The following is a 15,795-nucleotide window of genomic DNA, read 5'->3' on the forward strand; positions in this document are numbered from 1 at the left end:
TCCGATAAGAAAATAAACGCACGCCAAATTGTATTAAAACGTAATAAAATAAGGTTCGTTGAACATTTATCAATATTAACAGAAAATCAAAACAACAACAACAACAAAATGCTTGTGCAGAATACGTAATGGCGTAGCTCTTCTAAGATGTCAAACTAATGTACGTCTTCCAGTACGCACTCAACGAAAAAGATTGCCCAACATGCTCTAGATCGGATTTAAGTCCGGAGATCGTGACTATGATTATTTGAAGGCTATCCTAAAGTCACCTTCGAGTAATGCGTGATGCACGTATGGCCGTGCTATCTTGCTGAAATATGGCATTTAGTCCTTCATAAAGTTCATACGCCCGGAAATATTATGCAATTGTGTTCTGCTATGCTAACTTAAACCAGCCCAAACCATAAAAGAACCACCTCCAAAGTTTCGCTTGGTAAAAAAACACTCAAGACCATTCTAATCATATCATGAGTAAATAGAATAATCAAATCCAAGGAGATGGAATATTTTCCGTCCAAAAATACCATATTTTCCACTCATCCATCCCCCATGCGCTGTTTTGCGAATTTTGATCTAGTACGTTTTGTGGCTCGGTCAATGCTGGGTTTGTCTTAATTTTTTCCGAACTAATCGATTACTGCCGATCGGTTAAAATTTGTGGCGTGGCGCGCCTGAACGTTGGAAGTTCCGACAACAGCCTAAAAAACCTTTCTTCTGTCGATTCCTCGATAGCTGAGAGAGTAATTTTTGTGGTTCCTTTGCCGAACAATGCTTGGACTCTTTCCTTGCCGTGTTGAAAAAGAACACGAAATTAAATTTTTAAGGCTAAAATATTTTTTTTTGTCGCGACAGACTGGCAAGTACAGCATTCAGACAACATTAAGTCCAATGTACTACACTCGGGTTCCTTTTTTAATTTTTTGAAGTGAAAACTTCTTTAGAATCGTTGGGAGTGATTTGAGAAAAAGTGAAACGAAAAAAGCGACCCTCTTGGCTACGAAGCGTTATATTACAATATATGTTGATATAAACGTAGCGACGAACTAAATAACTTTTATTTTTTCTTGTGATTCGAACCAAGGATTTTAGATCGGAAGCTCACATTGCTAGTCGCTCGGCTACCGCGCCATGCTGTCGGCGCTGGCCTAAAAGTTATTTAGTTACGAAGCGTTATATTATATGTTGATATAAACGTAGCGACGAAGTACATTGGACATTGGTTCGAATCACAAGAAAAAAAAATTTTTTATACAGTTATTTTGTTTTATTTTATGATATGTTTATGAGGAGCTTTTTTTCATGGCAGAAATACACTCGATGTTTTGCCATTGCCTGCTGAGGGGTGAGCGCTATTAGAAAAATAGTTTTCCTTAATTTTGGTGTTTTCACCGAGATTCGAACTGACGTTCTCTCTGTGAATTCTGAATAGTAGTCACGCACCAACCCATTCGGCTACGGCGTTTGTTTAATTTTACTGATGCAAAAATGAGGGAAAATATTTGAATAAAGTTTGCTTACTGTTTACACATTTTCCAAAGGTGACGGAGAACCAAAAAAAAAGTCGATTTTCAAACAAATACGAGTGCATATGTGTAATTGTGTTAGAATTTCGGTCACGCCCCAGCAAAACCTACGTGCATATGTGTTTGTAACATTCAAAAAAATGTAATTGTGTTAGAGTTTCGGTCACGCAGGTTTTGCTGAGGACGCTCATAATAGCAATCGCGTGTGTATTTTTATATTCGTAAATATTTTCATTTTTAAATATTTACCGCAATTATGCCGAAAAATAATGCAGAAAAGTGTCGTGAATATCGACAGAAAAAAAATCAATAAATAGCATCACGGAATTCTTTCACGAAAATTTAATAAAGTATACACCAGAAGTATCGCGGATACTTAGAAAAGATTACGATAAAGTTCCAATGATTTTAAGTGGCGATTTTAACGTAAATTTTGCATTGGACACAGCGGTTCCTTTAATTGACGTTCTCAATACAACATTCAATTTAAAAATGTGTAACAATCGCACTGAATCGACAACACGATCAAAAACAACCATTGACGCGGTATTTCAAAGATATGTTGACAACATCGAAACCAAAGCATTTGTATCATATTTTAGCTATCATAAGCCACTCGTATCATTTGTTGAAATTGAAAACATTGAGGATGAATAATAATAAAATGAAGAAAATAAAATATGAACTTTATAGCAATATTATAATGAACCTATAATTATCCCGCCCCTAATGCTGCTTTCGTCTCATTCTCTCTCAGTTTGTTTTACGGAAGGTTTCACTTCTATCGCGTCTAACCGTTAGACTGGTATTTTTTTAAATCTACCCGATCTCCGAAGAAATTTGAATATATCTTGTGATGCCAAGGAGCCAAGGTAGTCGCTTCTTAACACATCAGGACAGACGCACTGAAAGTGATCCGCCGTCTCATCCTCCTTTCCACATGTTAGGCAGAATGCGCTGTCTAAGATGCCTACCTTTTCCATGTGCTTCGCCCATAGAAAGTGGCCCGTCATCAGTCCAACCAGCTGCCTACAGTCCCTTCTGCTTAATGACAGGAGGATCTGCCACAGTCGGTCGGACATGACAAGTTATATCAGTTTTTTCCATCTGCAGCCTATCTCCGAACCTGGCAGGCTCACGTGTGGAGTAAAATACTGCTTTAAATTGTTTCAGCTCAAGCCGTTGAAAGAACTGCATGCCTTAAAAAAATTTTGAAAAGTGGAAAAACTGTGATGGGACTTGATGGTTAAAAGTTCTTAGCTCACAGGCCAGCCAAAAAGGATTTAATGAAAGATAATTGACACAGATAGTTTCTCATGTAAGGGTAAATCATGGCGCTAGTACACCGTATGTTTCTAAGAACGAGGAAGAAAACCCTCTTAAACATATTTTATTTAAAAATTTGAGAATATAAAAACAAATTTTATTGAAATTTTATTCCAATTCCATGGAAATGGAAATGCAGGATTAGGTTGAGTTGTGTGCTCTTACAGTGAGTTCCCTAGCTTTTCACAGAGCTCCAATTTCGTGCCCAGGTAAGTTTTACCCAGTCCTATTACTGTGTATTTCTTTTTACATAACTCATTTCAATCTGTTCAGCTACTCAAATCAATCTTTCTGATGAGAAAATGAAAGGGTAGATCAGTGAAGAAAGAGATACATGGTTTTTGAATCGATTAGTTCAGAGATGGATTAATGAGACTATGGCTAATATTTCAAACAGTCTGGCAGTGTTGACGATAGGATAAGCAACAAAAGAGAGAATTTACTCAACTGTAGCTTGCTAATTGGTACAAATTCGTAGACGGGAGCGGTAAAACTCATACGGGAGGCACAGAAAAACTAAGAATATTTTAACCTACAGAAAAAAACGAAAAAAAAGTTAATAATTGGGCATACACTTCAGTGTTTGGCCGAGCTGCTCCTATTTGTGGCATGCGACTTGCTGTTTTGCTTCTACTGGTGATAATAAGTATTGACTCAGAACTAACCCATTTTGGAAATCGCGAACCACATCTTTAGTTAGTCTTTTATCTATAGTAAAATAAATTTGATTCTACTGGTGACACTAAATATTGGTTCAGGACTAGTCTAATTTTTACAATTGCGAACCACTTTACTACTTAACCCTTACCTATCACAAAATAAATTTGCATTTTCTGGGGACACTAAATATTGGAGCAGGCCTAGTCCGATTTTGACAGTTTTAAACCAGTTCGTTACTTAACCGTCTATTTATTGTAAACAATGTTGCCTTAATTGGCGAAAAAGTGGTTCCGGACTAGTCCGATTTTGACAGTTACAAACCACTTTGTTACTTAGCTCCTTATTTATTGCCAACAATCTTGCCTTCATTGATGAAAAAAGGATTGGTTGTGAACTAGTCCGATTTTGACATTTGTATTTCTTCTTCTTCTTAATTGGCGCTATAACCGCTTACGCGATTTTGGCCGAGTTTAACAAAGCGCGCCAGTCGTTTCTTTCTCGTGCTAACCGGCGCCAATTGGACACACCAAGTGAAGCCAAGTCCTTCTCCACCTGATCTTTCCAACGCAGAGGAGGCCTTCCTCTTCCTCTACTACCACCAGCTGGTACCGCATCGAATACTTTCAGTGCCGGAGCGTTTGTATCCATTCGGACGACATGACCCAGCCAACGTAGCCGCTGGATCTTTATTCGCTGTGCTATGTCTATGTCGTCGTAAAGCTCATACAGCTCATCGTTCCATCGTCTGCGATATTCGCCGTTGCCAACGTGCAAAGGTCCAAAAATCTTGCGCAGAATCTTTCTCTCAAACACTCCAAGCGTCGCTTCATCGGATGTTGTCATCGTCCAAGCTTCTGCGCCATACGTAAGGACGGGCATGATGAGAGTCTTGTAGAGTGTTAGTTTTGTTCGACGAGAGAGGACTTTACTGCTCAGTTGCCTACTTAGTCCAAAGTAGCACTTGTTGGCAAGAGAGATTCTACGTTGGATTTCAAGGCTGACATTGTTATCGGTGTTAATGCTGGTTCCTAAATAGACGAAGTCTTTTACAACCTCGAAATTATAACTGCCTACAGTGACGTGGGTGCCGATACGCGAGTGCGCCGACTGTTTGTTTGAAGACAGGAGGTACTTCGTTTTGTCCTCGTTCACCACCAAACCCATTCGCTTTGCCTCTTTATCCAGTTTGGAGAAGGCAGAACTAACAGCGCGGTTGTTAAGGCCGATGATGTCAATATCATCGGCATACGCCAACAATTGTACGCTCTTATAAAAAATTGTGCCTGAGCGATTAAGTTCTGCGGCTCGTACGATGCTCTCCAACATCAGGTTAAAGAAGTCACACGACAGCGAGTCACCCTGTCTGAAACCTCGTTTGGTATCAAACGGCTCGGAGAGGTCCTTCCCAATTCTGACGGCGCTGCTGGTGTTGAGCAACGTCATCCTACATAGCCGTATTAGTTTTGCGGGGATACCAAATTCAGACATCGCGGCATACAGGTAACTCCTTTCCGTACTGTCGAATGCAGCTTTGAAGTCGACGAAAAGATGGTGCGTGTCGATTCTTCTTTCATGGGTCTTTTCCAAGATTTGGCGTATTGTGAATATTTGGTCGATGGTAGACTTTCCAGGTCTGAAGCCACACTGATAAGGTCCAATCAGTTGGTTGACGGTGGGCTTCAGCCTTTCACACAATACGCTCGCTAGAACCTTATAGGCGATATTTAGAAGACTAATCCCGCGGTAATTGGCACAAATTGCAGGATCGCCCTTCTTATGGATTGGGCAGAGCACACTTAAATTCCAATCGGCAGGCATGCTTTCATCCGACCATATTTTGCATAGGAGCTGATGCATGCACCTTACCAGCTCCTCGCCGCCATGTTTGAATAGCTCAGCCGGCAGTCCGTCGGCGCCCGCGGCTTTGTTGTTCTTTAGCCGCGTTATCGCTATTCTCACCTCGTCATGATCGGGTAGCGGAACGACAATTCCGTCGTCAACGATTGGGGTATCGGGATCTTCACTTTCTCGGTGACATGCGCAGCTGTCACTGTTTAATAGGTTCGAGAAGTGTTCCCTCCATAATCTAAGATTGCTCTGTACGTCAGTCACCAGTTCGCCGTCTTTGTTCTTACAGGAAAACGCCCCGGTCTTGAAACCTTCTGTAAGCCGCCGAACTTTCTGGTAGAATTTTCGGGCGTTGTTCCTGTTGGCCAGCATCTCAAGCTCTTCGCACTCACGTATTTCGGCCTCTCGTTTCTTCTTTCGGATAATACGTCTCTCTTCCTTTTTCAGCTCTCTGTAGCGATCCCACATGGCTCGCGTTGCGCCCGATCGCAGCGTGGCTCTATAGGCGGCATCCTTTCTTTCTGCGGCAGCATGACATTCCTCGTCGTACCAATTGTTTTTTCGGGCTCGCCGGAATCCGATTTCTTCTTCGGCGGCGGTACGTAGGGAACGAGAAATGTTGCTCCATTGCTCGCGCATGCCGGGTTGTTGGGCAGTGCTCTCCGAGAGCAGGAGTGAGAGTCGAGTGGCGAATCTTCTGGCTGTCTGTTGTGATTGCAGCTTTTCGATGTCGAACATTCTTTGCGTAGGTAGATGTACGTTTTTTGCTGCACAGAGGCGGGTGCGCAGTTTGGCTGCAACAAGGTAATGATCCGAGTCGATGTTGGGTCCTCGGATCGTACGTACATCTAATACACTAGAAGCGTGTCTTCCATCTATCACAACATGATCGATCTGGTTTCGCGTTTTTCGATCAGGAGACAGCCAGGTGGCTTGGTGAATCTTCTTATGCTGGAATCTGGTGCTGCAGACTACCATGTTTCGGGCCCCGGCGAAGTCGATCAGCCTCTGTCCGTTACCGGATGTTTCGTTGTGCAGGCTGAATTTTCCGACTGTGGGACCAAAAATTCCCTCCTTGCCCACCCTGGCGTTGAAGTCGCCAAGCACGATTTTTATGTCGTGGCGGGGGCAGCGCTCATAGGAACGTTCCAGGCGCTCATAAAAGGAATCTTTGGTCGCATCGTCCTTCTCTTCCGTCGGGGCGTGGGCGCAAATTAGCGATATGTTGAAGAAACGGGCTTTGATGCGGATTGTTGCGAGACGCTCGTCCACCGGAGTGAACGACAGTACTTGGCGACGAAGTCTCTCTCCCACAACAAATCCGACACCGAATTTGCGCTCCTTTACATGGCAGCTGTAGTAGACGTCGCAAGGTCCCATGGTTTTCTTTCCTTGCCCCGTCCATCGCATCTCTTGGATGGCAGTGATGTCAGCCTTTACTCTCACGAGGACATCAACCAGCCGGGCAGAGGCACCTTCCCCATTAAGGGACCGGACATTCCAGGTGCATGCCCTCAAATCATAATCCTTAGTTCGTTTGCAGGGGTCGTCATCAGTATAGGGAGGTCTCATCCGAGGCTTTTTAAAACTTTTCATTGGGGGCGATTTTTAAGTGGCGGGTCCCAAACCCAACGCACAACCAGCTATCCTGGAATGTTTCGCCTTGTATTTATTCATCGCAAATGAAACTTGCAATATCTATCGCTTGACTCCAATTAACCGACGTATATCTAGGAGCCTTGTCTTTATTTTATTTTAACATATTTATTTTGTATATTCCAGAACAATACTGGAAGAATGACTTGTAGAATAAAGATGCAAATTAATAAAATTAATATTCACTTGTTTTATTTAAACCGGGTTCAAAAAACTTACTTTATAGCCAGCACCTAAACTATATACATTTTTGAAGTAGCAGTCCACTAGAAATCATACAATCGTATTGCATACTGTCTCTTCCCCATCTTTAAAACTCCTTCATCCAGCCCACATTATACAGTCTGACCCAGCTCACGAATCAGGCTTGCACCGTTTACCTCAATAATATTCAGAGCACGTATTTTACACAATACAAGATGGCGCAAAATTAATCACCCTATCGAACGGTTTATAATTTTTGTAAATGGTCTCGTGCGCCGATCATATTTGACACTTATGAACTAGATAGCTGCAGTATAGAAACAGACAAGTGTTAAGATCAAAATAAAGATTTCCGTCACCCAAATTCTTTTTTTTCATTTATCTAGTAAAAGAGTTATTCAAAGGCATGAGAAGCTGGCCAGACAAGGGACATGTGAGGTGATTTCTCCGCGAAGTAAGAGAATTGGGATCCCCCTGACTACCTGCGGTCTGCTCTTGGAAAGATGGGACCGGGGGCGCTCGGGCGAGCTTCTGAGGTTGACAAAATAATATCTGCTCTTGAATCTCGTGGGTTTTCCCACTGGTCACTATGCGCGAGAAATGCATGCTGTGAGACTTGAAATCACCTCGAGTCCTTTTCGCGCTGGATGTATGGAGGATGAGGTGGAATCATCTCAGCACCTTCTCCTTAGCTGCCCTGCTCTGGCGGGGCTAAGATCCAGGCATCTTGGCTCTTACTTCTTTGCTATGCCTGCTGATAGTCATCGTTCGTAATCCACACGCTCCTAACGATCCCAGCACCACCTCCCCCCGCGGTCTCCCTGTATCCCATCGGTCTTTCTCTTTCACCTCACCTCACAAAGGACGAATCCATTTTTTCTTCGTCCAAGTGTGCTCATTCCTTGGACAACCATACCAACCTAACCTAACCTATTCAAAAGCAATAATTTTGCGCCATAAATACAGTAGGTAATTCAGATTCAGTGTTCCAAATTCGATCTCACTTAAACAAAAGTCCCTACTTGATAATATTTTACCCGACCGTTTGAATCGGCAGAGTGAACCGTCAAATGGGTACTATTAAGGCGAATCTATACAAGTTTGTGGCACTAGACCAACAACAACTTTTTGTACATCAGAATTCCACGACAAAAGAAAGTAGAGTAGTATTAAAAATACAACGTCTATTCATCATTTCATTTTGTGCTGGCATCCGAACTTTCAAGGCGAAGGAAAAAAAGAATCAGCTGCTCTCCTGATATCACTTAGTATAGATGTGTCTTGGGCATGTGGTGGGAAACGACACTCAATATCCTCATGAGGGGCCAAATGTGTTTTTCGTCACTATCTTCATTCCTCGTATCTGATCGTAACTGGTCACTGTTAAGGTGGATTTAAAACTAGAGATAAGAAAGATTAGTGAGGATAGAGATCGCAAATCGATTGCAATACTAGTTATATTATACGATTAGAATACTCTCGGACAGCCAATCAGTTCTAAAAGCTTTAGATAGCTATACCTACAACTCAAAAACTCTCTTAGAATGCCACAAGGCACTCAATAACCTGACATCCAAAAACAATGTCTCATTAATTTGGCTACCAGGACATGAGGGATATGACGGCAACGAAAAGGCAGACTTTCAAGCCAAAAAAGGGGCAGATGTAAATTTCATCGGACCTAGTCCCATGTTTGAATTTAACAAAAACAGCCTAAAACAAAAAGTGAAATACTGGGCCAAAACTCTATTAAATCAGCATTGGAACAACGTAGAGGGTCTTAGACACTCCAAAAGGTTCCGAAGTTTCAACGCTAAAAGAGCTAACATGGCCCTCACGTTAAACAAAAAGAGCATTCGCACTCTCACAGGCGCTCTCGGGTCACTTCACCTGCAACAAACACTTACATAAATTAGGCATAACTCACACCAGCACCTGCTGATTTTGCTGCGAAGATGAGGAGTCTATAGAACATCTCATCATCGAATGTCCGGGGTTGACGCATAGAAGGAGAAGTTTTTTAAACAAGTTCATGCTTACAGATGAAGACCTTCAATCACTCACTTAGAAGGAGCTGGTACAATTCATAAGCATACTTAACAGTCAATAGACAGCATAGGGTGCACAATAGATCAATATGGTCGCAGTGCTAAAGGCCCATACCTTAACCCTTTACTACCATTAACCATTAATCATTACGATTATGTTGCCACTGACTGAATGAGTTTTTTATTTTCTTTTTTTGTTGCATATTATAGTTTATTGCTTTTAACTTAATTTTTTAAGTTGACATTGATTTCATTGATTTCCTCGACTTACTGTTATGTTGAGATTTGTTGAACTGCCTGTTATAACAACACCTGTTGTTATAACAACACCTGTTATAACAACACCGCCTCCTTTCTTTGTGCGAGTACACAGGAGGTTGATTGAAATTTTTGTATTTCTCGTTGACGGTTTTCTATCAGCCGAGGTGTGTTCACACGCTCGTTTCAGTAGTTTTGATACTCGTTGAAGCTTTTAACTTTTAGCGTGTTTTTAGCCTATTTTGTTTACTTTTGTAAATAATATTTCACAACAGCTAATTTAGCTCTTCTTTTCTCTGCTATTGAAAAATGTGACCTAAATAACAGAAAAGTTAGATAAAGTATACCTACTCGTATGCGTTACGCTTTCTGGCAGCGGAAAAATCAAAAATTTAATCAGCATTAAACTGCTGACAAAGTTACTACTACAAAAATGCCAAGCTTGCCAGATTGATAATTTGTCTCTCAATAAGGCCCTCAGTAATTTTGCAAAAACAAAATACTTTTGAAGAAAGTGCTAAATAACGGTTAAGTATTGTGCATGGTGACACGAAATTACAAAGGCAAAGACTTTTTAGAAAAGTGACCAAATTTAAAAAACAACATAAAATTGGAATAATACTAGGGATTACTAATTTGTGTTTGAGTCGGCTACAGAGTGGTCTGACTTGACACCACCATGGACCTATAAACTTTTGATACAATTTTCGATCACGTTCAGTAAGTGCGTTCTGGTAACTACGTAGGTCACTCTGCAAAATTCTATTTGCACTGCCTTGATCTTCTGATGGCCTATGAGTCCTTTTGTAACGCCCATTCCTGTTCACCAAAACATTGTTTTCCACAAGACTATAGTACGACAGCTTTCAAACTGTTGCGTAGGTAAACTTCTCTGTTAGTTATGACTCCCAGATCCAGAAAAATCTGTGCAGTTTTGCCAGTTCTATAAATTCCAACCCAAATCATCTCAAATTTGCGATTCTAACGATGCCCGATTACGTGTGATGAACGAGGAACCGACCAGATTCTAATGTTTTGTTATGTGCTTTTCTTAATAGTAAACAGTTTTTTATCAGTGAAAGGAATTCTTTTCCACTGATCATTTTCGATATGCGACATAAGAGTTCTCGTTGTCCTTGCAGCCATACTTTTTTATTATCATCCACAAGTAACTGCACTCTTTGAATCTTGTATGGCTTAATTTCTCCTCTTTCGCAATTGGTCCAACAGTTTTACTCTCATTCACTCACTTTTCGATTAACTGACGGTTGTTTGGTCTGCTAATAATATATTTTATTCCACGTTCCGTATAACCAGCTTTATGACCAAGTCCTTTGAACTGCTGAAATGCCCTGGAAACAAAATTGGCACGGAACGTTGAGTAGCCAAACAATTTCACGTTGGCATTTCTAAAAAAACACCTCTTATGTTAGATATATAAGCTCTTAATTATATATATTAGTTGCAACTCACAACTGAATGGTACAAACAAAAAAACAGCAAAAGAATTCTTTCAGTTTGAAATGTTACCTTGACAACGAGCATAAACTTTAAATTGTTTGATCGATACTTAACGAGATATAGATCACTACAGCCATCTACCGAAAAAATAATAGATTTCTTTTTCCCCAAACATATTTGGCTCGTAAACCCTTCTTAGGGTCTCCTCCTTCAATTTTTGATGCCCACATTGATCCAAAAATGGGGGGGCCTACAGTTTTATGCCGGCTCGAACGGCAGATAATTATGAGTTTCCTTATGGCAGAAATACACTCGGAGGTGTGTCATTGCCTGCCGAGGAGCGACAACTATTAGAAAACACTTTTTGTATCATTTAATGTTTCGTGTCCGATGTTTTGAAGCCGGGAACTACCGAATTGTAATCACGCACCAACCATTCGGATTGGTAAAATCAATTCATTACTTATGTAGCTAATACTGTTAAGCTGTGGAGGATCATCTTCCTTCCATGTTAAGAAATTAACTGTGATTGGCCTATGTACAAAGTAGTTCATATAGTGGAGTTTTTTAGACATATATTAGTCCTGACAGTGAAAGCTCTTTACCGCTGGCAAACTGGCAGGAAAGTCAGTTTTACTCTTGAGCAGCGTTGAAAAATATTGGAAATTTATTTTAGTGTTGGTTAATCCAAACAGTACGTTTATCATCTTTCCTCACGAACCGGATTTTCATCTCGGCGGCTATTTTAAGAAATAAAACTGTATCTGGGGATTGGACACCCACTTGTGGTCATCGATAATCCTGTGCATCCTCAGAACAGTAACAGTAACTGCTGGAAACGATATTTCGGTCAACGGTGAGCGGTACAGAGGCACGACAAACATTTTTTGTGACCGGAAAATGAAGAGATAGACTTGGACAATATTTTGTCTAAGCAGGATGCCACGTTATGCTATATTATACAGCTCATGGCACAATCGATCTTTTGCGCACAGAGTTTAGCTGATTCGGCGATGTCAATTGGCCACCTCAGAGCTGTGATTTAGCAGGGTTAGACTTTTTTTGTGGGATCCCCTGAAGGATCGTTGTTATGCAATCAATTTATTAAAAATGCAGGTCCTTAAGGCGCATATCGAGGAAGCCATGCGTGAGATAGAGTCTGAAACCGTCACTAAGGTTTAGGAAAACTCGATTAACAGGAAACATAAAATCAGCTGAGACAGTCACATTAATGAAATCCATATAAGTGTCACTAGACTGCATTTTTAACAGTTTCACTACCTACCGGCTAAAATTCGTGAACATTTTAAGTGGTGTTGAACCATACCTACGATCTACACTACATAATTTATCGGTTATATTTGCAGTATGGCAGTATAGCAGTATTTGCAGTATACAAAACAAAACAGTGCCCAAATAGTCGTAAAGCAACAAAAGCGAGAGCAGTAGCGGTAGTAGCTCTCCGACCCATTCTAAATTACTTACCACTACTTCAACTACTGAGAGCACTTAAAATTTTTTTTACCATTATTCTGTAGGAAGAAACTCCGCCAAAAGATTTGCTCTAACACTGCCAGGACAATCTTCACAAAAGCTTTTTGGTCACAGCAACATTCTGGATTTAAACGGAAGGTCAAACTACGTGATTCCACGAGTTAAATTTGGGAAAAATTCTAGCGTCATTATAGACCAAAATGGATGGCAGAAAGATCCAGAATCCACATACAATTGCTTCACAGATGGATTAAAAACGGCGGAAGGAGTATGAGCGGCTGTCCGCATTGTCCGCTTTTGTCCGCATTGTGAGTTCCAAAAATCTTTCAGCCGCCTAATTACGGACAATTACATTTTCACTGATATCCCAGCGACTATTAAAGGAATTATGGCTCCTTGCACTAACTCGGAATGTGTTCAACAGTGCAGATCCAAAATGGAGGAACTCTGCGGATATGGGCAGGTCTCTAATGAGCTCGCTTTTCGCTTGCCGAGATTGAGCACGTCAGACATATACCCATCACTCTCCTTTCTGAAAACGGAACTAAAAGAGGAACTAGCGCTGGAAACGTAGTTGGTATGGGAACATTCAACCTAGTACAAAATTGTCAAAACTAAGGACTTCAAATATTATACCAACACTGCAAAATTCATTTTATCACTGTCTAGAAAAGACTGCAAAATATTGGTTGGAGTGCGGGCGGGACACTGTCTCAGCCCACACCACGAAGCCAAAATGAGATTAAGATCGGAGGTACTGTGGAGCACCTACTTTGTCACTTCCCTGCTCTCTGTAGGACTCAACAAATGTGCCTAGGATCAACACATTTTTCATCCTTGAAGGATATTGCTGACAAAAGGCTAAACGGCTTGTGAAAACATGCGTAGACGCGCATTAAGAATTATATAAAATGATATCTTCGACTCCTGCTACATAGCACTGGCAATACAATGGACGCCAGTTATTATTATTCCATATTCCTTTAGGAGCTTAAGGATTCAACAAAAGTATTCCATACACTTCTATTTCCAGGCATAAATTTCAGTTCATTAAACGATTTTCCAGTTTAATTGCGGATAGTCCTTTGCCAAGTCATCACTGGTGTGCCTCTTCTTCTCGTTCCCTGCAGATTCCAAGCTAAAGCGGCATGCGGTATTTCCTCATAAGGTTTTCGCCTTATAATGGACGCCAGTAGTCTAAGTAATATCTTTTTACAGATCAGCCAGCACTACCTAACCTAGCCTATGACTTTGAGCTACTAAAGGAAAGTAGTTTGGAGCTGAGCAAAACAGTTGTTTCCGCGTTTGGTGCTACCTGCTCCACTACTGAGATGAGTTCAAGTTCAGTATAGAAGCGAGAACCGAGCAATGTTTTCCTTGATGTTGCTGCTACAAAGTATTCAATGCAAATACTGGAATAGACCCTCAGCAATAAGTACCTAATAAAGTAAAAATTAGCATACAGAATCCGTGTTGCCAAAACCATGCCAATTAGTGTATAGGCTTAATTTTGCTGGATTGCAATATTAATATTGGCTGAAAATTGGGCAAATGTCCCTAAAAATAAAAGGTATCGATTTTAAGAAACAGATTTGTTTCTAAAATATTTTTTTTTCATACCAAAAATGGATTTTTCTTTCCTTTCTAGTCTGGCTTCTCTGTTCGTCTATATGTGCATTCCCATCTTTGTTGAGGTATTTCTCGCAAGGTCAGGCGATTAGAGACTCAACAAAGACAACATTGCCATTAATCGCTTAACAAGACTCGTATCAATGGGAAACATTATCTCATTTTTTTTTTATTGGCTGATGTTACACCAAAGCAAATCAATTTAATTAAAATCGTGATGTGTCATCGTCTAAAAGAAGGAAACATTCTTTAACGCTTTATTGGATTGGTATATAAGAGTGACAACTTCTAATTAGACAAAATAGATAGTTTGGAACAATAAGTGCAGAAGTGGTGGTGTATTTGCCAGTCGATAGCAAAGCAGTAACGAGACACATTTAAAAATGTTATTCCTTCAGAAATTTTTCTTCAATAAAACGTTTTCCACCCTAACCCTTCTGCATTTACTTGCGCTGGTGCACACAAAGGTGATAAGCGATTGTGCTGCGGTTACGTCGGGAAACGCGGAATATATAGAAAATACGAATACGGCTTGCAATTCACTCTATCCATTTATTTATTGTAATTCAACATTTTCGGCCTATTGTACGCAAGAGAAATGCTTGGAGGAATACGAATGCACGAGTGCGGAGTTGCTCACTGCTGCACCAACTTCTAGGCCATCAATCGCAACGGCAGCTTCACCCATACCGTCCGGCGCTCCAATCATCACGACAACTTCGCCAACGACATCCAGTGTAACAACCACCTCGACAACTGCTTCAGAGCCAAGCAGTGCAGCAAACACGGCGACGACTATGAATATTAGAAAAACATGTCAAACTGGCATCACTGGCAATTATCCCTACCCAAGAAATTGCCGTTATTACTACCGTTGTATCGATGGCTACTATCTACTGCAGGATTGTGGATTTAGAATGTCCTTCGATGCGATAGATAGATTTTGCAAGAGTACGAAAGTGGCGCAGTGCTTACAGGAAACTAGAAATGAAAGTTTTTGGTAAAGAAGAGAATGCAGTGAATATCATTTAAAATTAATTTTTTTTTTCAAAAAGTTGTGATATCAATAATAATAAAGACACTTTAAAATCGCACAATGTTCGTCTAATATTTGGAAGTGTAGAAATCAAGGCGAGTTCATTAAAGGTGGCGTTCCCTACGACAGTCGGTTCTACGTAACCGCAACGACCCGAATTTATAACCGGCCAATGACTGTCACTTCAGCAGCATTTCCCGTATATTTATGGGGAATGTTTATGCTGCTACAACAACAACATTAAAGATGATGGTGCTAGACCAGCAAAAACCAGCAAAGAAAGTTGAAACCGGAAAAGAAAAGCACGAACTACGTTGAACAGCCGACATGCAGTTGGAGCTGGAAGCCAACGACGATGGTGGGAATGGAACGGTTAGCCGTCTTTTCATTTTGCGCTGACATCCTAATGTACATGCGGAAAAAAAAAATAAGTTGGCTGGTCTACTGTTATCCGCTTAATAAGCTCGTCTTGGTTCAAATTGTTTTGAATTGCTTTGGAATTTCAGAATTTCACTGACAGAAATTTAGGTACATCTTAGTGTAGGTCAGGCAGGTAGGTAGATGAAATGGTTGAAGGGCCAGTCGGGCACTCCTCAAGTAGCACCAAAATGCCGTTTTGATATCATTATGAGGCCTCCAACAGGCGGATATC

General features: G+C 40.8%; 1 protein-coding gene across 1 annotated transcript; it reads left to right on the forward strand.

Moving 5' to 3' along the window:
• The first annotated feature begins 14,490 nt into the window (after positions 1–14,490).
• On the forward strand, positions 14,491–15,111 carry LOC129248696 (chondroitin proteoglycan 1-like). Its single transcript, XM_054888324.1, has one exon. It carries the CDS (start codon positions 14,491–14,493, stop codon positions 15,109–15,111), a length of 621 nt encoding a protein of 206 aa, XP_054744299.1.
• Positions 15,112–15,795: the final 684 nt, after the last annotated feature.

This window comes from Anastrepha obliqua, chromosome 5, assembly GCF_027943255.1.
Source record: "Anastrepha obliqua isolate idAnaObli1 chromosome 5, idAnaObli1_1.0, whole genome shotgun sequence".
Classification (NCBI taxonomy): domain Eukaryota; kingdom Metazoa; phylum Arthropoda; class Insecta; order Diptera; family Tephritidae; genus Anastrepha; species Anastrepha obliqua.

Excerpts from the sequence above, each read along its gene's own strand:
- LOC129248696 (XM_054888324.1), top strand. The coding sequence starts at position 14,491 with ATGTTATTCCTTCAGAAATTTTTCTTCAATAAAACGTTTTCCACCCTA.